Raw genomic sequence first — 27,396 nt, forward strand, 5'->3', positions numbered from 1 at the left:
AACAATAGGCTAGTTCCCCTAGAGAACTGCTAAAAAACAAAAGGGCATCCATCCTGGCTACCACGGAGCCAGCAATACTAGTCAATCCACCACATTAACTATAGGGATCAGCATTCAGTACCCAAATATAAAGTTATTATTAACATTATATCAGCATGGGTGGCCCACGGGAGAACCCAAGGGATGGACTTATTTCCCTTACCCACTCCAAAGAGCCCTGGGCCTGACACCCTCCCAACAGAGCCTGGGGATTAGAGAAATGCAGAGTCAGAACTTCACCTCGGCCCTGCCACGTAGCTCACCAGGCAGAGAGTCGGTGCTGCTCCTCAACAGCCGCTCCTTCCGCTCTCGCAGGTAGTTGATGATCTTGTCAGTCTCTTCAGCAGTGAGGTACCTGTTGTCTGCCAGCAGGTTGATGAGGCTCTGGATGGCTGGAGGGTGGCCCCCACGCACTCCCTCCTCAGGGCCTCCTCTCTCTCTTTCCTGCAGGATGGCTTCATCGGCCATCTTGGCTGCCTGTCTGGCAATCTCCTCACGTTCCTTCTCCCGGCACTCATTCTTGTAACGCTCATAATTTCTGGCCACCAGCACCATGGCATCTGCTTGGGGCATGTTGCGATGCTCTGTAGGAGGAAATGACATGAGTTATTTTCTTCCATGACATATTTAAGTGCCCACCTGCTGCACTCTGTCAAGTCTTTCCTAACCTCATACCAGCAAGAAAATCATTTTGGTGACAAAAAGCCTTGAGATTGAGAGTGCGGTGGTGTGGGGGGAGAGATGAAGGCCAGGAAGGGAAGTGAATGAACACTTTTGGTGGGGAGATGCACCTTTATATACAGCTGGTTCTTTGGGGGAATTCCTAGATCACAGACTTGTAGTAAAAACCAAAGAAACATGACATCCTCCCGCAGATTCAAACAGACCACGTGGGGAACAGCCACGGGAGGCAGGCCCAACAGCCTCTAGACCAGCAGCAGGAGGCCAACAGGCCCCTCTGGAAAGCAGGGCTCTCCACTGTGCTCCTCAGGACAGAGCTGGCCTACCATTTTTTAATTCATCAGTTCAAAAGTCATGGATTAAGATCAAACTGTGACCCTAAATAACCTCCTCTCCTCACCCATGGGCAACATGGTTTACTGGGTAGTGAGAGGACTCCTTAGAACTTTAGTCCTCACACATCTTGAGGACTATTCCTCAGACAAATGACCCACTGGAGATCCTTATGTAATTGTATGGTTATGAGGGTAATGGGTGAGGCAAAGAGAGATCCTGAGTATAGTGGGAAAAGGGTTAAGTCTGTGCTGTAAGAGTGAGGAGCAGGGTATCAGCTGGCGGACTCTTAATCCTCTGGGCTCAATGCATTAAAAGCTACTTCTGAGGAGGACTTCGAGAACTGGGCCTGGGCCTCTACAGGGTCACGGCCTCTTAGCCCCTCTGGTTACTTCTCCAGCACACTTACAAAAAGGACCCTAAATGCCTGTTATATTCTCTGTCCTCCATTAGAAAGCTGGCAGAAGCAAGGATTTTGTCACATTCAGTGGAGTACATGGCAGAGGTGTGCTGGAGCCAGATCTCAGTGGCAAGAGCCAACTGTGTACAATTCTTTCCAACTCTCCCTTCAGTGACTTCAGGTTGGTGGCTTGAACTGAAACATGGTGGGAGTATTTACACCATGGAGATCAGCAAATGCTATAAACGCCCTCCCCCCACACTGGAACTTGTTGTTACACGTGTGCCAGCACACCACTGTATATACCTAGTGGCTAAGTATAGTGTAACAGAGATCCACTAAGAAACTATCAGATAAGTAAGTGACTATGCAAGACTCTTCCATGGTACTTAAGAGAGGGGCCCTACCATATATGAACTGAGATATAAGAGTCATTTGCCCAAAACCTGCTTCTTCTGAGTAAGGCATAAAGGACTAATAATGGACTAGTGACTACCTCTGGTATTCTGACTCTGTACCTTGCGGGGTTCCAAACATGATGTTGACTGTGCAGGAGCGGTGAATCTGGTGTTGCTGGGTGATGACAATAGCAAAAGGAGAACCTCCCCTGCTAACATCCTCCAAGGCTTGTGACAGTGACACTTCTGTGTTAAGGAAGATCAAGTCCACTACCATGCCCAGGTCTCGCACCTTCCGCCCCACAGACTCAGCATAGTCTCTGTAAAAATAAATAAGATCCAGGTGAGCGACCAACTCCAAATCTGCATCGTGTGTCTCAAGCCAGTTGTGTGTGTTCCTACTGAGAACTCACACCTTAGTCTACCCCAGTACCGTATTCAGGATCCAAGTATCTAGACCAATACTCTCTCTCTACCCTGGCTCAGAACGGTTGTGACTTGCTTGAGATCACGTCAGAAGTTGCCAGTAGCACAGTATGATACCCAGGTCCTTCTCTTGATTCTCTAGCCCTGTGGTCCTTCCTTAAGACCATCCTGCTCCCTAAGACTTGTGGCACTTATCTCTTTTTGGGTAGGCTGCACAACACAGTGGGAAGATCATGGGTTTAATGCTAGAAACATGTGTTTGGATCCCAGCCCTTAAAATTTATTTGCAAAGTTGTGAAGCTTAAGCAAGTCCATTTACCTCTTACAAACATCAGTTTCTTTACTAATAAAACAGGAGTAACATGGCTCAGTTCATACGTCATTTTTTTGACCTTCCCTCCAATCTAAATTAGATCTCTGACATTCTCTTCTCATAGGACTCATCACCTGTATGCTTTTGTCACCTGCCCCATTGGGTGTAAGCTCCACCAGTGGAATGAGGCTATACAGCCCCAATACCCGCCATCCACCATACATATAAAAGATTTGCTGAATGCTCATTTTATATGATTACTGTGAAGATTAAAAATAATTTATGTAAGGCACCTAGTATGGAGTAGTACATAAAGTAGGTGCTCAGAAAATAACAGCTATTATCATGTGTCCAAAAAAAGCTCTCTAGAGTTAAAAGCAGCATCTATCACTGAACAAGACAGCCAAGAGCCTGTGAACTCTGCCTACTGCTTGATGTCTCAACACCTATTTCCCTAGTCACTGCCTTGAAATTAGCTCTTTAACCCCAAACTGCTAGAAAATACATGAAGTTATTTACTTAGTACCACCTAGGGAAAGGGAACATAGCTACTGCCAAGCCTGCAAGCTGCTATACTCCTTTCTGCTTCTCTGCTCTGCCTCTTCAAGGAGAAAATGTAAAACAGGGATGCAGTGAAACAATGCTATGAGCCCTAGCTTGGTAACATGGTCATGTAACAGTTCTGCAAGGCCATGGTACTTCACAAAGACTTGGTTCTTGGCTGACAAATGCAGAGGCGTGTATCCCAAAGTATTGGGCATTTGGGTTGTCCCATGAAGGGAGTATATACTACTCTGCTTGACCAGCGCCTACACCCTCTTCCACTCTCAGTCTGCATGGTTCCACAGGGCTAATCCCACCTCTAGCTCTTGGGATGGGAACATGACTTAGCCCTGGCCAATCAGAACATCCAGCACCCCTGCCAAAGTGACAGGCTCAGGGATGGGAAAGTGAGTCAGGTCAATCTAAAAAGAACTGCAGAACTTCAGGTGGAAACACTGGGAAAGAGAAGCTCTCTTTCCACTTGGCTTGCTAAGCTAAGACGACACACGTTTAGGGCCAGTGCCATTCTGCCTCTTCGAGCACAAAACCTGCCTGAGAACAAAGGCAAATCTGAGGAAAACAGTGCTTAGAGACTAACACAGAGACCAATTTTGATGACATGGTTTGATCCTGGATGTGGCTGTGCCTCAATTTCCCAGTTACTTTCTGCTTAAATGAAAAATGTCCCTTTTGGCCTCAATTTGAATTGAGTTTTCTGTCACCTATAACTGAAAGAACCTTGGCTAACAGAGCACAGCAATGCAAGAATACATAGCTCAGATTCAGTGGACAGAGGTGCTAAACAGGAGCCTGAATTTCTCTGACTCTTCTCCTTACTGGGGAGAAATATCTAAGGGTTCTTACTTTGTCTGTTTGTTGACCACAATCACAGAACAATCAACGGGCCTTTCGGCATCAAAGCGTCTCTGGATTTCCTCAAAATATTGACGATAAAGCTCTTCTCTACGCCGTTCCTCACGTTTCAAACGCTCTGCAAAACACCACCAGGGTAAACTGAAATAAGGACTGGACCCTCATTTTAAATCCTGAGCTACTTGTAGGCAAAGGTCATAATACTCTGAATCAATCCTCTAGTCTATCTCCTAAAAACAGCCAGTATTAATATTTTTTACTATTATAAATTAACCAAAATGTAATGCTGGATTAAAGGACGTGGCCATTTTAATGCTGCATCTGATACTTACTGCCAAGCTGCTCCCTGAGAAGGCTGATACTAATTTATACCTCCACAGAGGTAGATCATCTAGTGCCTATTTCTCCACACCTTAGTCAACAGTGAGTACTGTCATTCTTTTTAAGTCTTGCCAACTTGACAGATAAGAATTATTATTCTAATCTGCATTTTTGCTTTTTTGGGGAAAAAAAAACAAGTAGTAAAGTTTAAAATTAAAAATTTTAAAGTTCTTTTTTTAAAAGACAAAAATCAAGTGGTAAAGTTTAAAATTAAAAAATTAAAATTAAAAATGAGATTCTTAAAGATTTCAACTTGGCCAGGTATGAAATAATTTAAGAACCTTTAAAGATGTATTGAGAAAAACGAGGCTTTAAAAAGACATGTTTGTCTTCATCTAAAAAAGAGATGCTGTTAGGTAAAAGTTATAAAAAAACCCAAAAACCTATTTTGCCTAGATAATGCAGATAGTCAGTCATAGTTACTTGGTCAGTAGGCAAAAAACAAGCACTTAATGTCTTCAACTCCAATCTTTTGTTCATTTTTCTCTTTTTTTTTTTGAGACAGGGTCTCACTCTGTCACCCAGGCTGGAGTGCAGTGGCACAATCATGGCTTGCTGAGACCTCAACATCCTAGGCTCCAGCGATCCTCCTGCCTCAGCCCCCCGAGTAGCTGGGACTACAGGTGTGCACCACTGCACCAAGACAATTTTTGTATTTTTTTTATAGAGATGGGATTTTATCATGTTGCTTAAGCTGGTCTTGAACTCCTGGGCTCAAGTGATCTGCCGGCCTTGGCCTTCCAAAGTGCTAGGATTACAGGTGGTGGCCACAGTGACCAGCATTTTGTTCATTTCTTATTGCTGGAATTTCATATTTATTTCTTCTTGTTGGATGACTAAACCAGATGATGGTACTAATTTGCATCTTAAAAATCATTTTCAAGCCAAATGCTCTTTACCCACTAATAAGCTACTTATATTTCTTCTTTTATACACTGCTTGGCCAAGGCACTAGCCCTTTTTCAGATGGGATACTGGTTATTAGTTTCCTCTCTCTTTTGTAAAGTGTTCTATCAATAATAGGAATAGACTGTTTCAGCTACTTTACCTTTTGCACGAGACTGACTTTCTGGGCCTGGAGGGCCCCGTCCATCAAAGCTATCTCTGTAACGGTCAAAATAAGAGTCATCCTTTCTCCTGCAATAGTCATCCATTCGTAGGTATCGGTCATAAGAGCCTTCTCTCCTGAAAAGTTAAGGAAATTTTCATAAAGATAAAACTGTGTCTTATCCTGCAAATGTCACCTAGAGAATTCTCTGGGATTAGACAAATGAGGTTTATATCTGGGACTCACTGCATTATCAGCTCTGTGGCTGTGATAGAGTTAACCTGTCTCATGGAGATGATGTACAGAAAGCACTTAGCATGGTCTTTGGCATATATTAAATGCAAAATAACTGGCAGGAATTATTGATATTAGTTTTGAGGAAACATTACATGTCCCTCCCTTGTGCTTTTAAAAATTATATCTAAACGCATATAACAATAATTTGCCATATTAACAATTATTATTATTATTATTTTTTTTTTTAGTAGAGATGGAGTTTTGCCATGTTGCCTAGGTTGGTCTTGAACTCCTGAGCTCAGGCAATCCAATCCGCCCACCTCAGCCTCCCAAAGTGCTGGGATTACAGGCGTGAGCCACTGTGCCTGGCCTAACAATTTTTAAGTATACAATTCAGTGGCATTATATTCACAATGCTGTGCAACCATCACCATTATCTAAAATTTTTCATCACCTCAAACATAAATTCTGTATTCGTGAAATAACTCCCCTCTCCCCAGCCACTGGTAATCTTTAATCTATTTTCTGTCTCTATAAATTTGCCTATTCTTGATATTTCACATAAAGTGAAATCATACAATATTTGTCTTATGTCTGGCTTATTTCACTTAGCATAATGTTTTCAACGTCCTTCATGCTGTACCACAGATCAGAATTTCATTTCATTTTATGGCTGAATGATACCACATTATATGAATACACCACTTAAAAACAAATCCACACAGTGGCTTACACCTGTAATCTCAGCACTTTGGGAAGCCAAGGCGGGAGGATACCTTGAGCTCAGGAGTTCAAGACCAGCCTGGGCAACACAGTGAGACTCCACGTCTATACAAAAAAATTAGCCAGGTGTGGCGGCATATGCCTGTAGTCCCAGCTACTTGAGAGGCTGAGGTGGGAGAAGTACTTAAGCCTGGCAGGTCAAGGCTGCAGTGAGCTGTGATCATGCCACTGCACTCCAGCCTGGGAAACAGAATGACACCTTGTCTCAAAGAAAAAAAAAAAAAAATCCATTAATCTGCTGATAGACATCTGGAGTGTTTTTACCTTTTGGTTATTGTGAATAGTACTGCTATGCATATTCATGTACAACTGAGTCCCTCTTTTCAATTGTTTTGAGTGTATACTCAGGAGCGGAACTGATAGATCATATGGTAATTCTATGTTTAACTTTTTAAGGAACTGCCAAACTGTTTTCCATAGTGGCTATACCAATTTGCATTCCTACCTACAATTTCTGAGAGTTTCAATTTCTCCATACCTTTCCAACACTGTTATTTTCTGTTAAAAATGTTGAAAATCATTCATACTTTGCAAAATTTATTGAGCAGCAGCACATCTACCACTTGACAGTCACCAGAAATAAAAGGCTGATAAAATTACTGCTCTTACAGAGCTTTCAATTAGTTTAGCAGAACATACATAAAAAGAACTCAGGAAAAAACAAGCAGAGTAACTACGTATGTACCTGTACATAGGATCTCGGGAGTCTCTCATGTCTCTGTATCTGTCGTACATGGGGTCTCGCTGATCTCGAAAATCCCTAGAGTCTCTTAGATCACGAAAGTCTCTAAGATCCCTCACGTCCCGAACGTCCCGCACACTCCTGCTGTCTCTGTGATCCCGCAAATCTCTACTATGTCTGTGGTCCCGCAAGTCTCGGGGGTCTCGAATGTCTCTGCTGTCCCGGGCATCCCGGCCATTTCTGCCATCCCTGGGCTCTCTCCTTGGACTTCCTCGAATTGGGGATCGATCACGCCTTGAATCTCGACTGTCTCCAAAGCCATATGGATCCCTGTGGGAGGTAGCAAGAAAATGCTAAGACAAAGAAATTGAAAGTAGCCAACCCATCAGCTCTTCATATGAGAAAACCCCCACCCTCCAAGCATTCTTCTCTAAAACAGGGCAGCCAAACAGAACATGACTCAACATTTAAGGCCAGTCATCCATCTGGTCAGCAAATAGTCTAGAGGTTCCACAATCTCAAAAGATTAGGACATCAAAAGAATGCATGACCAAAAACTGAAGGTTTTGACTGGATAACAGTATTCATCAGGCTTTCAAAGTGAAAGTGTCTTTCCACCAGACTTGCTTGAAAGAGACTTTACAAGGGGTAAAAAGTTGGAGTGACAGAGTAAGGAGGCAAGACTCATGAAGAAAAAAAGAGCGAATGGCACAATCTTATAAAAGTGATCAAAGGAACTGTCCTTAAAGTACGGAAAATGCACTTGAAGTATCTTGGCAGGATAATAAAAATAAGGGGAAAAATTACTGTAAGATACATACAGTAAAGGACCAAGAACAATCTGTTTCTCTGTTTTGTCAGGGCTATTGAGTATTGGTATCTCTCAATCTGAGGGTTTACGTAGAACCTGATTCCATTTTGCTCAAGATGGTTTAAAAAAAAAAAAAAGAGAACAAAACAAAACAAAAAAACAACCTGAACAGTGAAGTCACAGATATGCTTTTCTGCTCTGACTCAATGTTCTTCATGAGACGTTTCAACCCACTGGAAACTCCTCTTCAACATATTTAAAATTAAAAACTTCTTACCCCAACCCCATCAGTCCCATTCCCCACTTTTCCACTTTTGACAAAATCATCTTTCTACTTATCAAGTTTTAAGTTCTTGAATATTAACTATGCTTTTTCTTCCCCCATCCCAATAAAGTCACTTGTGTCCCGTTCACTTTTTCTTTCCATTCCCATTGGATTTGTAAGTCCAATCCAAGCCCTTATTTCTATTCTGACACCAACAGGTTTCCAAAACACAAAATTAAAAATCAACCTACTTGCTTTCAATTCATTCAACACATAAATACACTAACTATCCTAAAATGCCAACTTCTATGTTAGAAAGCCTAATAAATCTGACAGCTATTATCTCCCTCTCATTTCTAATTCAACCTCCTCAGTTCTACTTAATTCTTATAACTCACAAGATATAATCTATCTCAATATTTTTATTTATTTGATTTCTATACTTGGAATATTTTTCCTGCACTAATCCAAGTACCATCCAATCCACACAGGCAAGTTCGTGTCCCATGTCTTCCAAGAAACCTTCCCTACCCTTCCTAACTGCTGATCTCTTCTGCTCAGCTCAGGGCACTTTCTATCTGTATTACTCATCTTGATCTGGCATTTACCCTTTTACAACAATGTCTTATGTCTGACCCGCTTTAAGGATTACCTTCTCCGTAAAACCTGCCCTGAACTCTTGATCTTCCCCAACAACCATGCTCCTCCTCCAGTCCTTCCCATCTCAGTAAATGGCACATCCAACTACTCAGTTACTCAAGCCACGAAACTGGATGTCATCTTTCCCTTAAAGCCTCATCCTCCCTTCCAACCACATTTCCAAATTTTCTCCATTCTTTCTCAGTTCTGCCCACTTTCCTTTACCTTCTTTGGCAAAACTGAAGGCCAGCGCATAATCATCTCACCCTCAAACCACAGCAAGAGCCTTCTAAAGCGGTCTCCTCATTTCTGTTTTTGCCTCTTTCCAAATCTTTCTCCAGAAAGATCACTCTACAGTGATCTTTTACGTATGTAAAGCCCTTCACTGGTTTCCCACAGTACGTATTTATTTTTATAGGGATGAGATCTCACCTATGCTGCCCAGGCTGGAGTGCAGTGGCTATTCACAGGTGGGATCACGGAACACTACAGCCTTGAACTCCTGGGCTCAAGTGATCCTCCTGCCTCAGCCTACCAAGTAGCTGGAACTACAGATGTGTGCCACTGTGCCAGGCTCCCACAGTATTTAGAATTCAATCTACAACCTCTACCAATGCCATGAAGGTCCTGTATAATCTTGGCTCCTGTCTTCTCTAACCCTGTCACACCCTCTCCCTAGTTCACCACTCTTTGCCACACCGGCCTTTCAGCTCTGCCTAGCCAACGTCTTTCCTGATCCCTTTACGTGAGTAGCAGGAAGAGATCTATACTCCTCTTCCAGGTCTCAGCATATAAATATCCCCTACTCCCTGACTGTTAGATTCAATCAAAGTTTACTTTCTGCCCCTAAAATTCTCTCATAGCACTGTTTTCACTTTTGTCATTTATCACAAATTGACACTACATATTTACTTAATGTCTGTCTGCCCTACTAGACTACAAGTGCCACAAGGACAAGAACTACGTCACTTTGATTCTGCACTACAAACCCACTATGTAGAACAATGTCTGTTATACGACAGATGCTCTATACATATGTTGAATGAATCTTGCTCCAGTACAAACTTCTATAACCGCACTTACCACACTGTTCTGTAATTATTTGTTTACGTGGCTTCCCTACCAAATAAGAAGTTCTCTTGAAGGCTTTGTAGCTCTAGGATACAGCATAGGAGTTCAGTAAATGTTTAATGAATTGAATTATTCTACTAAACTGTAAGCCTCTCAAGAGCAGACAGCATGTTTTGCTCATACTTTTGTCATCTACCATGGTTACACACATTAGGTATTCATCATGATGTCATCAGCTTGTGGAAAACCTCACCTCAGCTACACGGGCACAGCAAAAACAATTTAAATGCCAATTTTGCTTCCATGAAAAATATTTGTTATATATTCTAAGGTTCACCAGCATTCCTGACTTGTGAGAGCAAACATATCATAGACCAGGGACTTTAAATGAGAATAGCTAAGCATTATTTTTCTTATTAGAATAAAGTAAAGACTAACCAAGATTCTTACTTCAACTTTCCTTATTACATCATATAATCTTCCTAACATGCAACATCTGATGTAGCGTGTAATGTGGGCAAACACTCAAGATCCAAAGAGAAAGGACAACTGCAAAGTATTTTTGGATTAATGATCGGCAGATAAACCTGCCTTGGGGAGCAGTTAGAAGTAGTCATTAGAGGTGGAATCCAATTTCAAGTGTTCTTGGCAATCAGGGCTGAGATATCATGATCCTGACAGACCACAGACCACACACAAAGCCTTGGGCTGGTGGAAATGGGGGTGGGGCATGTCATAGCATGTTATTTACCACCTTCGGAGTATTATAAGTGCTATGTTTGGTCCTCATTCTTTTGAATCCATTGAAAAACCTTACTTACCTGTCAAAGTCCATCCCTGCAAGTTGACTAAAACTCTAGATTCACAAAGTCTGGGTTCAATCTTCCAGTCTGAGAGGGCAAGCCCCACCCTTTCCCTCAAATAATTTGAAGTCCATGTGCAACAAAACTACTAATTCCCTCTCAAGTGCCTTCAGGGTAAAAATGTAGAAGAGGTGATATTCACAAAAGGAAAAAGAACCAAAGGCATGGTGGAAGTAGGGACAAAGAAGATAATAATTTTCTCAAAAGGAAAGGCAAAGCCTTTTTTCCTTTCTCCAAAAGATAAACACTATGGTAGACTGCTCTTCTTCTGGAGACGAAAACAAAACAAAAAACCCTTTAGGGTTGCTTTAGGACCCAAACAAAGAACTCCTCAGAACAAAAGGGCTCCTGCTGCTGGCCCCAACATATTTTTCAAAACAAGACTACAGCTAACAAAAGGGCAGTAGTATGCACGAATCAAAGTGCAAGAAGACAAAGCTTCCTGTGGGAGATGCTGGACCTCAGATGATAAGTGGGTTAGAATCAGGTTTCTGGAGCATAATAAGGTTAACAATATCATCCCACAGCACCAGAGGTGTTTTACTAAAGGAACCAAATGCAGCATACCCTCAGGTACTACATCACTAGAGGATAAAAAGAAACTGAACAGTGGTTAAATTTCAGCACAGGAGTCCACAAACTGAAGGCAGGTGGCAAACACAACTAAAATTCTGCTGTAAATTCCTCATCTATTCAGGAGGGGGAAAAAGGCAAATACTCTTTGCCTTGAGGGGAATATAGTCACACTGCTGGGAAACATTTGAGACGTAAGGGCGAAAGGGGTGAAGGGGAAAACAATGGCTCTGGTGGCAAGTGATGAGCTTCTGGTAGAATGTGTCTCTTCCTGAGGACTAAAGGGGTGTGCAGAGCACCAGGCATGTGACAGCCTACAGAGTAAGAACTGATAGATGATCATCTTGGAAAACTGTGATGGACTTTGAATTTCTCTTTGGCAAGAGACTGAAACTTCACATCCAGGATGGTTTTCTTTGGCTTTGGTTCTACAGACGGTCAGGGAGGAAGACCCCTGTCTTTTTCTTTCTTTTCTGCAAAGGTCAGCATCTCCTTTCTTCCTTTCTGTTCACCGGAATGTCTTCCTTGGGAGGGCCAGCCTCTTTCTGACCCTGAAAAATCCTTCATTAGCTCTTCAAACTTCTGTCACAGATATACTGTCCACAAATATCATCATCTAAACGGCTGGCTGCTGTTATGATGTTGATCCTCCACCAGGAGGGCTTCATGCTACTGTTAGAAATGGAGACAACAGACTTGTCCAGAATATTGCCATTAGGTGGAGGTAGGATATGGATGTGCAATGAGATATCACACCTCACAGACCCAAATTTTACACATGTCCATGCTTTTCCTTAGGAAGCACTGACAACCTTCTCCAGCACAAACAGAACTTTCTTATTGGTAGAGGTGGCAGTTGCTGAGAACTGATGACTTCTTCAAGTGTTACTGCAGAGGTAATCACAACCTGGAATTTCTTTGTGGCCCACCTAGAGCAAGGGCTGTCTCACAACCAGGGAGCAAGCAATAATCAAAGGCATTAAGGCCCTGTGGATAAGCAGAAAGCATTTCAGGTCATATAAGATACTTGTCTACAGCCAGGTTATTTCTGATGAGCCGATACCCAATGACTTTCACCAAAGAGATACCAGGTTTAACATCTTTCACAAATATATGGGGAAAAATCCTCTGCAGAGCGTTGGATGCAGACAAGTTACTTCTATTTGTTCTTCTTTAAGTCATTCAGAAGTACAGTTTTACTTCTTGTACCTAGAGGCCACATCTGCATAAAGATATGCTACAAGATCTGGACTGTCAAGGTGTTGAGCTGAAGATGGTAACTGAGATATCTAAGGCACAACTGGAATCATGATCCTGTCTTTGAAGAAGGACTAATGCTTAGTATCGATGCTTGACAACTTGCATGGTAACTATGCAAGGTACTCACAGGAGTTCAATGAAGTGGCCCTCAAGAGTTAGATGATAAGAATTCAGGCTGAAATGTGATCCAGAGCAGAGATTCCTCATGCAGAGTTCTGTGCTTGGCTGGGCCAATATTGTCAGAATTACACACTGACAGCTGGAGTCATCAGGGAGGCATATTATTGAATAGAGAGCAAAGCCAGCAGAACTGTGGTTTACTGAAACATCTGAAGAGGTGATAATCCTGTAAAACTCCCAAAGATACCTACGTTAAGTCCAGCAAAACAAGGTGTTATAAAGGTCTTGCCAGTATGCTTATACCAATATTCTTATTAAACGTAGAAAGCGCTAAAAATGTAGAGGTATAACTTTAGGAAATATTTGCCATAGGTAGTGTTTTTTTTCCCCTGTGAATGATGCACCCCCTGTGGCTGGGGGCACACAAAATGATTAGGGCTGCCAAATAAAGGCAGTTTGTTGTTGTCAACTATTGATACATTTGGAGTTATCTCAAGGCTTTGACTGGAAGCATGCACCCAAAGAAGGAGGTACCCAGTGTTCACCCTCAGTTAAATGATTTGCCCCTTCCAGATTAATTACTTGCCCGTCTCACCTACTCTTTGCAATTTATGTCTGCCCTATTGGTATATCTTAAGAGATAAAGTATGATCAGGACAATGATTAAAATGTTAGTGCTCGCTATTTTGAATACGTTAAACCTGTCTTTTTTTTTAAGGTAAAAAACTGGGATTTTGAATACAATGTTAAATTTGTCTTTTTTTTTTTTAAGGTAAAAAACTGGGACTCTTAGTTCGGTTTTTAGATGGGGTTACTAACTGTGACCATCATTCTTCCCTGAAGCAAATAAACATGACTGTATGGAACTTCATCATGTTAAATAACATGCTGAGGAACCCAGCTAGGGAAATATCACCAAGGGGAAGATGGATTGTTAATGGAATTTGAATTAGCCTAGCTGTCCCTCCTGTTGATTGTAAATAAAGCAGGAAGTCACTGCCCTATCCACACCACCAAATGACCTCATTTTACAATTGATTTCTGAGGAAGGTGATATTTTAAAAGGCATACAAAGGTGACCTGTATATTTATATAGTTGGTAAGGAGCTCATTTTATTTTTTGAGACAGGGACTCACTCTGTTGCCCAGGCTGAAGTGCAGTGGTGTGATCACGGCTCACTGCAGCCTCAACCCCCTGCACTCAAGTGATTCTCCCGCTTCAATGCCTCCCCAGTAGCTGGGAGTACAGGCAAGAGCCACGATGCCCAGCTATTTTTTTGTAGAGATGGGGTTTTGCCATGTTGCCCAGGCCAGTCTCAAACTCCTGAGCTCAAGTGATCCGCCCACCTCGTCCTCCCAAAGTGCTGGGATCACAGGTGTGAGCCACTGTGCCTGGCTAGAAGCTCATTTTATGAGGCCCTCTCCACTGCTGTCTGTATGTTTGTTTGTGCGGGGACTATTATTTAAAAAAAGCATAAAACTATTTCTAGATTGGGGTGAATTAATATTTTTAATTTAATGCTCTGGCAATGGCTATTACTGGGTTTCAACCAGGGAAGTTGGTCATTCCCCAACACTGCAATGTTTGTTGAATATCTACAATCAACTAGAAATGTTAAAAGCATTTGGTTAAGTATTATTAACAGGATGATATAAAATACCCTTCTCAATCCATAACAGAAACAGGATCTATTCTCTATTCTGCAATGTGGCTTGTTTGTTGTTGTTGTTTTTGCCTGCAGAAACACACAGACATTATCCAGAGATCACCAAGTATCATGGAGACAACAGAGAGGGGTAGGATTTTACTAGTGGAGTCAGTGTCTTTTATAGTTACAAATTCCACACTCCTGGTAAGTCACCAGGAAACACACACGTTAGCGCTCTTTGGAAATTGGATACACACCTTATCTCCTTTCAAGCCACCTGGCAACTAAAGATTCCAATGGGAACCCTGTACTTCTGACCATTAGATGCAACTCTTATCCACCTGTATTCCATTCTGTGCTGGGACAATAAGGAGCAATACAGATAGGACTGCCCAAGATCTGTGGCATGGTTAGATGAAGGCTAATGAAAGCAGACATTATACGGAACTGCTGAAGTTCTGCAGGATTTGTTTATGTTCTTCAGGATACTCACACATACACACAAATCAACCAACAGAGTATTTACCTGCAAGCTGCAAGCATTCTTTAGAGAGAACAGACAGAATACCAATTTACATGCCCACTTCCGCAGTGAAACCAACGAATGGCCAGGGAATCCACACATGACAGCTGTGGTATATAGCTGTAGCTATGGTATTGGATTCAACTCTGCTGCACAGGCAGAGTGGACAAAGACTCCAACTGAATGAAACCAGCAGCATTACTTTGCCCTTAGGGTCTGCTTAAACTGCAGAGTGGGCATGCGTAATCTATTCCCGGTAGCTAGAACTTCACATCCAAGTAGGAGTATATACATGAAACACACAGTGGACATTCTTTCATATAAGCAGGTAACAAAATACAGGTGTTTTTGTCCAAAAGCAGGACAGCTGTATGTTATGCGTAATGCTCAGTTAGTTGGGTTCACAAGGTGACCAGTGGAGCTACCAGTACAGACGAGGATTCACTGTATGCAGCACTGTCCAGTTCACTGTAGGAAATGCAGTTTACTGTGGTACGTAGTTTAGTTATGTTTCTGGGGAAAACTGGCTTTTTTACTTAGAGGCAAGGCAAAATCAATTAATCCATTTGGGCCTTGAAGAGACACCAGATATGAAATATATCATTCGTATGAAATATATCATATCTGTCTGCCCTCTACACAAAACTGCATCCACTTGTGTGCTGTTATGGGGCCAGAACAATTGAATACAGTATCTTTATTTTTGGTGTAAATGGTATCATTAATAAAGCTCTTCTTTGAGAGAAGGGACCAATTTAATGTGTATCTTGAGGGTACACACCAGGATTATCTCTTTTGTATACACCGGAAGGAAGAATACGTTGGGAAAACACCCTCGATTTCCGTGAAAGCTAAGAAAAAGGGAGACCTTCGAGAGCTGGAGTGTTTTGCCCTTTTTATTTCCCCTCAAACAGATAACCCAAGTATGTAAGCAAACAGGGGATCTGCAGCACAGGCACAGCGGCAATCTCTCAAGCAGCACTTTCCGTAAACCTGGGTTAACATCTGGACCGGCAGCCATTTGGAATGAAGAGTCGAATCTCTGCTGCCCACTGCAGTGCAGCATGGCATACACCAATGACTCTGGGGCACTCCTTCTGCTCTGGAGGCTCCCAATGACACGTGAGCTGGGGACAGACAGAGGTTTATCCTCTTCCAATTGCCTGCAACTCATGTTGCAAGCTGAACTTGCTGGATTTGCCACCGAAAACACAAAGCTTCCTCTGTATCTCCTGATGTATGTTTAAAAAAAGCAGCAAGGCCCTTCACACAGGGTTCATGTTCTTATTGTTTGCTTGAGCGTTTCACTTGTTGGGGGGAAGAAAAGACCTTTGGTGTACGAAGCTGGGCTTAACTCCCCAGAGCCCAACTCTCCCAAGGTAACTCACGGCTTCAGGGTACTTTACCTTCGTGTGGGGCTGGGTCTTGATGGAGCCGTATTCATATTTCTTCTTTCCGCTGCCTTATTAATATCTGAAAAGAATAATCAACCCATCTGTTCAATGCTACGGAATAAAAACAAGATCATCAGCACATTTCAAATGAAAGCAACAACAACAAAAACTACAATGACAACCAGATGGTGTAAGAAAAGCCATTCAGCAGAGACACACTGTCACTTGGGCAATTTTTATTATTGAGTTAAGGTAGTACATTGTCACGGCTTGGTAAGAAATGTCCCTTCGTTTTCTAGTTAACACGTAATTTGTCTTAAACTAATTACGTCAATGCTTTAACACGCTGCCAAGACCTAGACCTGACACATTCCCTCCAAGAGGAGGAAAAGGTTGTTTTCTGAACTCTTAGAAAGCAGCTGTAAGATTCTTTTTGTGAGGAAGAAAGTGGGGGGGAAGATAAGGATAGTTTAAAAAACAAAAGAGCAAAGGCAAATAATTCTATTTTATGTTACTAAGAAGTAATAGCTGGATTTCATTGTCTTAAAACTTCCAATATCCCATGAAGCAGGGCCTCCTGTTAGTGTGTCTTGTGTTGAATTCCACTGGATAGAATCTTCCAGAATAACATGCAGGAAACAAAATTATTATTATTATTTTTAATAAACAAAGAATATGACCTGTTAACATCTACAACCTTCACAGACAGATAACCAAGAATAAGGACTGGCATTTGGTATAGTAGGGTTAGGTAATAAAACACTCCTCATAAGTTGTTTTCATTAGAGAAGGCTGGCGTATAGAACTAGATATGGGAGAAAAGTAGAATCACATAAGCTTAAAGAAAAGCAAATTTGTATAGCTAAAGCCTGCTTTGCTAAAAACAAAGAATACCTGCTTTACAAAAATTGAAGTGAATAATAAATACCATGTACTAAGAAATCTATGCCCCAAAATAATACCTGACAATTTTCATATGACTTAAAGCTAAATAAATACATTACAAATTTCATACTTCAGATGAATGAAGAAATAAAAGTGCTTTCTGCTGCAGTAGAGTTTGTTCCCCTTTTTCCGTATTAAACAATTAATAGTGTATCTAATGACATCAAATGGTATTAAGTACTCACATAATTCGAGTGCTTTAAAATAATAATTATGTATTTTAAAAATCCCAACCAGATTCCTATCACATGAAAGACCACAGCAATAACAAGAAACTTAGAGGTCTGGTAGAGATTTTATGCTGCTATTTTGCCAACTTTTGAGTTCCTGATCAAATGAAGGTAATCTTCAATTCCATTTTAAATCAGAAGTCTCTAATTTGTCTAGAAAAATGGCTTCTGACAAAACTGAAAATAATATAAAGCTAAATAGTGAAGTATATCTTAAATTGATTCTTACCTTTTCAATTAAGCAGACACAAGATATAATCCTTCTATTTAAAAAAAAACCTGAAAATATTTTCTATGTAAGACTTGGCCAGTAATATCTGACCACAGCTTTGCTACTGCATGCAGTACTTTCACAATTTACAAGTCTTGAAGTTTATAATGGTCTAAATTACAAATTATATAATGACAGGCCTTATAGGGAATATCTAGTTCTATTATATGTAATTGTGAAGAATACTAGTTCAGGTTTATGACTTACTGAGTCTGTTCACTTACTGTGTACCACTTTCTAATTATATAGGTTGGCTATGATTCAGAGAGAAATATAATATCTTTGAGTATTTTAAGTAGTTTTCAAGGTGTCTCTGGAATACACTGGGTGTGTATTAAGATAAAAAATATATATAACATAACTTCAGCAGGAGTTGTGAATAAAGGAAACTCACATCTAAACACTGACTAGACCTGGCAAACATTCAGGTTAAGAGTACAACACATATAGTATTACTTTAATTCGTAGGTTTCTATTACCAATAATTTGCTCTCTACATATGAAAAGGAATATTACACTGTATAATTATAGCCAGTTTCGTGAGCATCTACATACAGAACTGGAGAAATCACATGGTCATGTATACTATATCTTTGGAACAAAACCAGTTCTAGTTAGAATGAAGGACATAAATATTTTACTTTGAAGCTGGTGGAATCGTTTTGTAATTACTTGAAAGATTAAAGAATATTCAAGATTATATCTTTAAACCATTTTGATTGTAATTTGCCTCCTAGTATCTATTTTCATTGGGTAGTCCAAAGTATTTATATTTGACAGCATGGGATGTTTCTTCTGCAAAAACAAGAATTCTCAGATAATTGTCTCATTTTAGGGTTTAGTAAACTTTTAGTGTAGTATGTCAAGTATCTGTTTATTCATCTCTATTTAAGAGTTCCTTAAATTTCCATCTTGGCCGACGTATGGAGAAAATGAGACCTGGATTTTTTTTTTTTCTATCTAATAGAATTGCTCAGATTAGGGTAGGGCTGGGGAGTTTCCAGTGAGAGTTGTAAAAACACAACCACCAACATTACTGCCAATCCCCATACACCCAAAAAATCCTAACACATGTGCACATAGAACTTTTGGGAAATCCACGAGTTCAGAAATACAGAAGAATAAATAACTTTAAGGAACTAATCACGGAGAGCAAAGATTTAAGAAGTCAAGAAAAAACTTCCCTCATCCTATTTTTTTTGTCACAGAATTTGAAAACCTGTCAGTTGGAAGCAGGGGGTTCATTTAAAAAAGATTTTCTTTGAAAATGCAAATATTGAGACTGCTAAAGCACCAACTCACGGCTTTACATAAAAGGAAGAAACCAGAAAATAATCCAGAAAACATGTAGGAAATGACAGAACTGTTTTAAACCACAAAAGAATGGGGTGAAGAATTCCCAAAGAAAGACACAGTATCTAATCTATAGTTTTATTTTGTATTAAATAATCAGATTATTTTCTCCTAAATCCTTATAGAGAGATATAATCAACACCAAGCAAATAGAAATGGTGTTAATGTAAAGAAGGGAAAAAAAGGTAGAAAGACAATTTGGAGATCTTTCTGGACATCAGATGGGGAACTCTGATTGGAGAAAAATTAATCAACAAGAGGGAAGTGGCAACTTGGGAATCTCTTCCAAGGAGAGGTCTAATGTCTCCTCTGAATAGAAAAGGGAAGAAACGGTACTTCTTTCCCCTTCTGCTATACTTTATTCTGGCCAACTGCCCTTAAGACCAAAAGTCATCTCTCAGTGTCTTCTCCACTTCAGTTTGGGTGATACTTCTATACTTTGTTAATTATACTAGCAATGTGAATGCCATTCAAAATCATCATCATCACCATGAAGTGCTTTATCTTGGCCTGAATATCTATAGTGTCCAAGTGGTGGTCTGAAAACAGTTAAAAGCACTTCTCAGTTAAGAATTTTTAGACAAGAAAAAGAGCTTTACATACAAGGAAAAGAACTGGAAAATAATCTAGAAAACATGCTGGAAATGGCAGAACCATTATGAACTACAAAAGGATGGGGTGAAGAACTCCCAAAATATACATTATCTAATCCACAATTTTATTTTAGACTAATATGCCAGACAGGGGTCACAAAATGGTCCTTGGATAATGCTATAAATAAAAATGCATGTTTCTTTCACTCACAGTACCAAAAACTACTTTGTTCTACTTATTTTTTAATTGTACAATCATAAAACAACTCTTTTCACCTTAAAACTAGATTTTATAGTTCATAAGCTACAGCCACAGAAAACAATGAGGACTAGGAATAACAAGAGCGGTGTCAAAGAAAATTTCCAGGAGGCCATTGCTTTGGACTGAGCCCCTGAACTAGGCCCAAAGACCAAACCAAATTCATGATGAAGTTCCACGCTATCAAGCCAAGACAAAGATCTTTTTCTGACGTTCTGCGAAATCAGGAAATAAATAATGGCCAAAACCACAAATAGGCCAGTTTCAGCCAGCATGAAAAGGAAGTCTGCACTGCTTTACCCTTCACAAGAAAAGTAACTCTGAAATGACCAATCCGCTTTTTGCTCCTTGTCTCTGCTTTCCTCAGCTCCCTTCTCTGTTTATAAAGCCAAACGCCTCTGCTCAGCTCATTGGAACACTTCTTCTGTTTTATAGAATGAGGTGTTGCCCTATTCTAGAGTTGCAAATAAAAGACAATTAAGATCTCTAAACTAAGTGTGCTGTAATTTTGTCTTTTGACAGCCACATGAACTACAACACTTAGTGACAGTACCACCACTAGCTGTTCAAAGAACCCAGAAGCCTATACTGTTTTAATAACTGACTACAAATGACATAAAACTCTCTAAAAGGCTTAGTTGAAAACCAACTAACAATCAAGAATTACTAAAGTGGCATTACATGCTGATAAAGATAATGCCAGTTGGAAAACCATACTGACAAGACAGAGAATATCACACATTAAATCCCCCAAATTGGGAGGGGAAATGACAGGACTTCTCGCTAAACTATATTTATGAAGACAACTTTGATGATATATTGCAACATCAGGGATATTGTAATGAGTTATATTGTAACAAGTCAGGGATAAGAGAATGTTATGCTTGCTCTTTCTAAATCAACCCTTTAAGTTCACTTTGAATACTATACTTTCCCTATATATTTGATTATCTCCTTTATTCTCCAATTAAAATAATTATTATTACATCTTTAACTGTATTAGAATATTATTCCTGGGAACAGAAATGGGGGAAACAATAGTTTATACTTACAGAATGCTTATTTTGTTCCTGAGCCTGTGTACTAAGAACATTATGTGTATTATTTCATTCAATCCTTTTACAACTCTTGGAATTAAATACTACTATAATTTCTACTTTGCAAATGAGAAAATTTGAAGTTTAGAGAAATTAAGTGACAGGCCACACAATTATCAGGAGGCAGAGCTGAGACTCAGACCCAGGTCTTTCTTACACCAAAGTATTTAAACATTATGCTATGCTGCCTCCAACGGAGTGGAAAGACATGCTTTCCATTTAGAATATTCTTGCTAGGACTCCCTGATCAAATACTGATGGAACCTGGAAAAGGTCCAGTCTATGCTAGACACTCCATTGCTTAAATGACCCAGAGACACCCAACAGGGTAGAACCTACTTATTCAATGACGACTTCAGTTTCTATTACCTCAAACTACAGTGTTTCTGGGGTTTGCTATTAACATTCACCACAACTCTTCCGACAAAAATTATCAACATTTAATTTCCTACCTTTCTTATTCTTTTAAGGAAAGGGCATTTGGCTGGGGATAGCAAATCTGAGCTGTGGTCCTTACTTTGGGAAATTTACTCCAGTCATTTGATTTCTCTGAATCTATATTTCCTTTCTGACAAAATGGATATTCTGCCTGTGTTAGCTATGTTGACTCAAGGAGAAAAATCAGCTGAGAAAAAATGATTTTGGATTTGCAAAGGTTGAGCTAATCTAAACTACAAAAAAAGAGTCTGAGCTGCTTAAAATTTTAAAATACAGATTTAACACTGGCAAATTTTCAACTAAACTGTACAAGTGAAGAACAAGTGATGAATTTGAAAAGGATAGCTTATAATTAATACATTGAATGCTTCATTGATTCATAATGTCAAATGCCTAATATGTGTCACACATGTCCCAGGCCTTACACATGTGGAAATGACACAGCTAAAGTCCTTGCCTTAAAGAAGTTCATTTTTAAAAAGAAAGGGTCTCAGCTCTGTTGTCCAGGCTGGAGTGCAGTGGCTCGATCATAACTCACTGCAGTCTCAAACTCCTGAACTCAAGCGGTCTTCCTGCCTCAGCCTCCTGAGTAGCTGGGACAAGACGCATGCACCACCACACGCAGCTAATTTTTTTTTTTTTTTTTTTTTTTTTTTTTTTTTTTTTTTGAGATACTGTCTCCCTATGTTGCCCAGGCTGGTCTTGAACTTCTGGGCTCAAGTGATCCTCCCACCTCAGCCCCGCAAAGTGTTGGGATTATAGGCATGAGTCACCATGCCTGGCCTGGAGTTCACTGTTTATTTAATAAAGGAGAGGCACAAGTACGCAGATAATTACAATACAATCTAAAGTGGGATTATGGCAGAGATAATGGAGTCCTAATTTTGTGTATGTGTGTGGCAGGCGAAAGGAACAGAGCAGAGAGGAGACTAGGAAGAATGTGTGTATGGAGGGGGTGGGGGTGAATGGGATGGGAGAAGGCAGGGAAGGCTTAAAAATAACATTTAAACTGGGTCCTGAGGAATGAGTGGGAGTTTACCAGAAAGAGAAAAGTCATCCCAGAACATACAAAGGTAAAGGAATGGTGTGAAAGACATAATAAATTAGAAAAACTACAGGAAGTTTGGTGTTGGGAACACAGGGATAGGAGGAATAAAAGAGAGAGGAATAACATGAAGCAAGAGTTAGACTAGATCCAGATTGCAAAACACTTTGCTATGGACAAGGAAGAATCTAGTGGCTAGAGGGTCTATTGGGGGCTATAAACTGAACTACCACAGAGTCTCAATGAAGCCAAATTAACGAAACTTTATGTATATTATCCCCAAATGTGGTGAGGGAGTATTTAAATGTAAGACATTCAAAATATTGCCCATTTTAGTAACGTTCTTCAAAGACCATTGGTTTGACACTGAAGGAGAAAAAAATTGAAAAAGTCATGATTTTACTTTCAATAAAGGGCTCCCATGTAGCTAGGAATACAGGTGCATGCACCACCACCCTGGCTAATTTTTTTTGTAGAGACAGGGTCTCACCATGTTGCCCAGGTTGGTCTCAAACTTCTATCAAAAGGGATCTTTCCACTTCAGCCTCCCCAAACGTTGGGATTACAGGTGTGAGCCACTGTACCCAGCCTTAAGATACTTTACAGAGCTAAAGGTATAAGACAAGACACTCTGTTTTCTAATGCAACTTAAGCTGCCCTGATCCTTGCCTAAAGTTGTCTGGTCTTTACATAGGATGTCTGGAAAAGTTCTGATTCTTATGAGGTGAACTATTTCCTTAACATAAAATTGGTCCAGATGACCTATTATCTCTTTTTTTAAGTGAAAGGATAAAGAATGAAGATGACCATTCCCATAAATATTCATATCTGGTGGTAACAAAACCACCATTTAAAAAGCAGCATGCATGCTGGTATTATATATTTAGCTGTCAATATACTTCATATTTCTCTAATGTACTGCTGCTTGAGACAGTGGCTTTACCCTGATCCTGTCATTAATGACTCTCATTAATGAGAGTAACACAGAGGATAATTCTGTTAGTCATTGCTCTTTTAACTTTTTGACAGTTTAACTCTGCTTAAGCAGAATGGTCTAAACAAATATATGTGCTATTCACAGGACAACTATTTTTGCACAAAAAAAGCTGATATTGAGCTTTAAAAGCAGCTGTCTTAAAGATATGCAGTGATCATTAATAAACCACAAGGTACAGAGAAGAAATACAGCGTAGTAGAAAGAGTAGTCAGTTCTGAGGAACACTATTACTTCAAAATATTCATGAGAGGATAGCAGGAGAAAGGCATCATGATAACTTCCTCTCTCAGATATTGACATTGCACATATTTAGCACATAAATGCCTCTGAGAAGTTTTGGAGTAAGGACACCACTATATCTCAACATTTCCCAATTTTGCTTGACCCTGAAATCAATGATCTCCAATGATGTCTTGAATATATTCTACTAATTATGTGATCTGGGGCAAGAAATCTAACCTCTTTGAGTCATCATTTCCCTATAAATAAAAAAGATCAAACTAGTTTATCAGTCTCATAAGAAGACGGGCAGGAGCAATGATTTAGTATTTACCATATGCACTACTGGCTGTATGTTATTATCATTACTACACTAAGAGTAACAGTGACTTCAGGAATAGACGTTTCATTCTTCACGTGGGGAGTCAAAAACAAGAGAACAACCTAAACTGAAGGGAAGAAAAAGTTTAATATATTTCTTGTGAAGATTTTCCACTCTTAAAAGCACAACTAAATTTTATTAATCCTCACAGTAGTAAAACATTACACAAAGGCACTGCCATCTGCAGGTCATAAACATGGACTGCTTGCAATGATTATTTAAAATGAAGTTTCAAACCAATAAATCTTTTCTCATCAGACTACGAAAGTCTTTCCAAAAATTGTTTATTCTGGTTGGACGCGGTGGCTCATGCCTGTAATCCCAGCACTTTCGGAGGCAGAGGTGGGCAGATCACCTGAGGTTGGGAGTTCGAGACTAGCCTGACCAACATGGAGAAACCCCGTCTCCACTAAAAATATACAAAATTAGCCGGGCGTGGTGGCGCACGCCTGTAATCCCAGCTACTTAGGAGACTGAGGCAGGAGAATTGCTTGAACCCGGGGGCCAAGATCGCACCACTGCACTCCAGCCTGTGCAACAAGAGTGAAGCTCTGTCTCAGAAAAAACAAAAACAAAACCAAAACAAACAAGTTGTTTTTTCTTAGCTCTCAAGCACTGGTAGATGAGTTTCCATTTGCTGAAGTTCTGAAACGGACGCCGGGCTTAAATCAAATTCTCAGAAATGTGAAGAAAATGACCTTAGCCTTACGTAAATTCTACATTGTGATCATACCAAGGTAACCCCAAAGAAACATGTTTTTAACAGGGGGAGAGATACATACACACACACACATATATATACATATACATATATATATATTTTTTTACACAGCCTTTGAGGGGAGGGGAAGAAAACTTGAATAAGCCTGAACTGACTTATGGGACTTTCCTGTCAATGATTTAAATTAAATCTGCTCTTACATTCACATAAACAGATCTTATGAACACACTATTAACTTACAAATAAGTTAATCTGTCAATGCCTCCTTTAAACTTGTGGTGTTCACAGGTATGCAACATTGAGCAAACTGAATCTAGAAAAACTCCTTCCAATGAGCCTTGCAATATGGATTCGCTGGGACATTCTACAAGGAAAATCAGTGTTTCTAAGTTTTAGGTTAAGAGAAGTGTCAGAGGTTTCAAAGGCAATCTGAAGAGTGACAGATGAGCTCAAAGAAAGGCAAAGAAATCACAATAAAGGAAGAAATGGATGTTAACAAATAGCCAAGTGATTTCTAATATCCACAATGCAAAGCATGGGCTTTACTGGTTGCAAAAAGTAGACACAAAGTTAGTTTTCACACCCAGACTGACTCATAGAGAAAACATTAAATTAAGAGTTGTCAAAACTCACAAAAGCTTCCCCAGCATTTGTAGAAACATCTTTTTATGAGCCAACAGGGGGCTACGACATCACAACGCTGTAAGAAAATTCAGGCACACCGGGTGCACCTGAGTGAACACAGTTCTTGCAGTTCCCTGGGACTAACACTTTTAAGTCAACAATGAGAACAGTTTACAAGAAAGCTGTTACATTATCCCTGAAGAGCCCAGGGCATTCATAGAATCTGCTTTGCCTCAGGAAAAATTCTGTGCACAGAGTGCAAGCCAGAAGAACCACAATTAATCAGCTACTCCTCGGGCAGCGTTTCCCAAAGTGTGGAACGCAGAATAATTTCAGGAGGAACAAGGACGCACTGTTTATTTCAACAGACAGATATTTATTTTTTTATAAGCATTAGAAAAATAACTGGCTTTCCAGTACCCGGTTTGTGATTGAAGTTGCCGCCTTAAATATATTTAAGGAGAAAAAAAGAGTCAGTTTGAATTTTTTAAAAAATGTAACATTTGGTAAATAGCAGTACAGATGGTCCACGGACATAAAGGTGCAACGCGAGACTGAAACGTGGGCAACGCCGTCCTAAGAGAAGCCCCTCGCCCGCTGGCGGGGAGCGGACAGTGCCCCGCGCCGGGAGCTTGGAAAGCCGGCCGGATCGGACGCTGGCGCTGAGCTACGTGGTAAACCCGGGCACAGTTCCTCTCCCCGTTCTCTGGGCCCGAGGTCCGCGCCTACAAAACGCGTGGGGTGTCACACCACAAGGAGACACCCCGAGAATGCGGTCAGGGGCCGCGAGACGGTGGCGGGGGACAGCGCTCAGTACACCGCTCGGCGCTGCACGCCTGGAGAACGCCCGGTGCCACGGGACGCCTTGGGCCCGGTTCGAATCCCGACTGCGCCACTGACTCGCTGAGGACCCGCGGGCGAGCGACTCCACCGTTTCGACAGGGGGTGCGGGATGTGCGGCTCAACCAGAGAAGCCTTGAGGACTCCTAGTGACCGACCGTTCGTGCACAGACAGGCGGCTGCGATGCGACGCCGCCGACCTGCGTCCACCACAGAGGACCATAGGCCGCCTCGGCCGGCCGGGCCTGGGCCTGACGGGAGCCGGAGGCGGCCGCGCCCCGCACCGGGCATGCGCAGCACCGCGCGCACCCGGAGAGGAGCCGAGACCGTGGCCGCGCGTCGAGTGGGCCTTCCCGCCTCAGCCTCCCCGTCCGGCCAGGCCCCCCCCCCAACGGCCTGCCCGTCAGCCCCACGCCTCGGCTGACGGCCAGCGCTTCCCGGCACTCACCGCTACCAGCGCGGCGGGCTCCCGGCCGCTCCTTCGCCTCAGGCCCGCCGCTGCCGCCTCCGCGTCGGCCCACCTGCCCGCCGTAGGACAAAGGCGCCACCAACCGACCGGCGCGGGCACGAGGCAATGGCGGCCGGGCGGAGAGTGGAGATGGGGGCAGAGGGCGCGCACGTAGCGGCAGGCGCGGCACTGTCGCAAGACCGCGCGTGTTTACGGCAGGGCTGAGTTGGGGCGTCGATCTCCTTGGCAATGAGGGCCCGGGAAGTGGCTCTCGGGCGGGAGTTGAGAACGCAGGGAGTTGCCTAGCAACAGCGTCCTAGGCTGAGGATGGGCCCCACGGTGGTCGCCTCAGCCCCCGCCCCAGAGTACTTTCCTTCTGTTTTCAGAGCACATTCCCTCCTCCCTAGCTGTGGGAACAGAACATTCAAATCCCCAAATACCTTGATTTAGTCTTGCATAAAACTGAAAGCAAAAACCCCAAATCCCTATACACGTGTGTATTGGAGAATATATATAGTCCTGTAACCTCCGGATCAGAAGGAACAAAGAGAGCACAAAGGTGGAGAAAATGTTGTATTTAAATTTACATTTAAATAGGCTCTGTACTCTATTAGTTTCACTGACAAGCG

The 27,396-nt window shown here is 41.3% G+C and overlaps 1 protein-coding gene across 4 annotated transcripts in view; it reads right to left on the reverse strand.

Moving 5' to 3' along the window:
- NCOA5 (nuclear receptor coactivator 5) overlaps positions 1-27,033 on the reverse strand; it is a 29,116-nt gene extending 2,083 nt beyond the window's left edge. The window contains exons 1-7 of one of the 4 annotated variants that reach the window (XM_514691.8): positions 26,768-26,956; positions 16,318-16,384; positions 7,141-7,467; positions 5,436-5,572; positions 3,998-4,124; positions 1,972-2,171; positions 303-623 (exon numbers count right to left, since the gene is read on the reverse strand). In XM_514691.8, the coding sequence (XP_514691.3) occupies positions 303-623; positions 1,972-2,171; positions 3,998-4,124; positions 5,436-5,572; positions 7,141-7,467; positions 16,318-16,355 (1,150 nt within the window). In that variant the 5' untranslated portion in view covers positions 16,356-16,384; positions 26,768-26,956. Of the gene's footprint in view, positions 1-279; positions 624-1,971; positions 2,172-3,997; positions 4,125-5,435; positions 5,573-7,140; positions 7,468-16,317; positions 16,385-26,767 lie in introns of all 4 variants that reach the window. The other 3 variants (XM_024352168.3, XM_009437326.5, XM_063802563.1) reach the window with 3 other exon arrangements.
- Positions 27,034-27,396: the final 363 nt, after the last annotated feature.

The sequence above is a fragment of the Pan troglodytes genome, chromosome 21 (genome assembly GCF_028858775.2).
Source record: "Pan troglodytes isolate AG18354 chromosome 21, NHGRI_mPanTro3-v2.0_pri, whole genome shotgun sequence".
NCBI classification, from domain to species: domain Eukaryota; kingdom Metazoa; phylum Chordata; class Mammalia; order Primates; family Hominidae; genus Pan; species Pan troglodytes.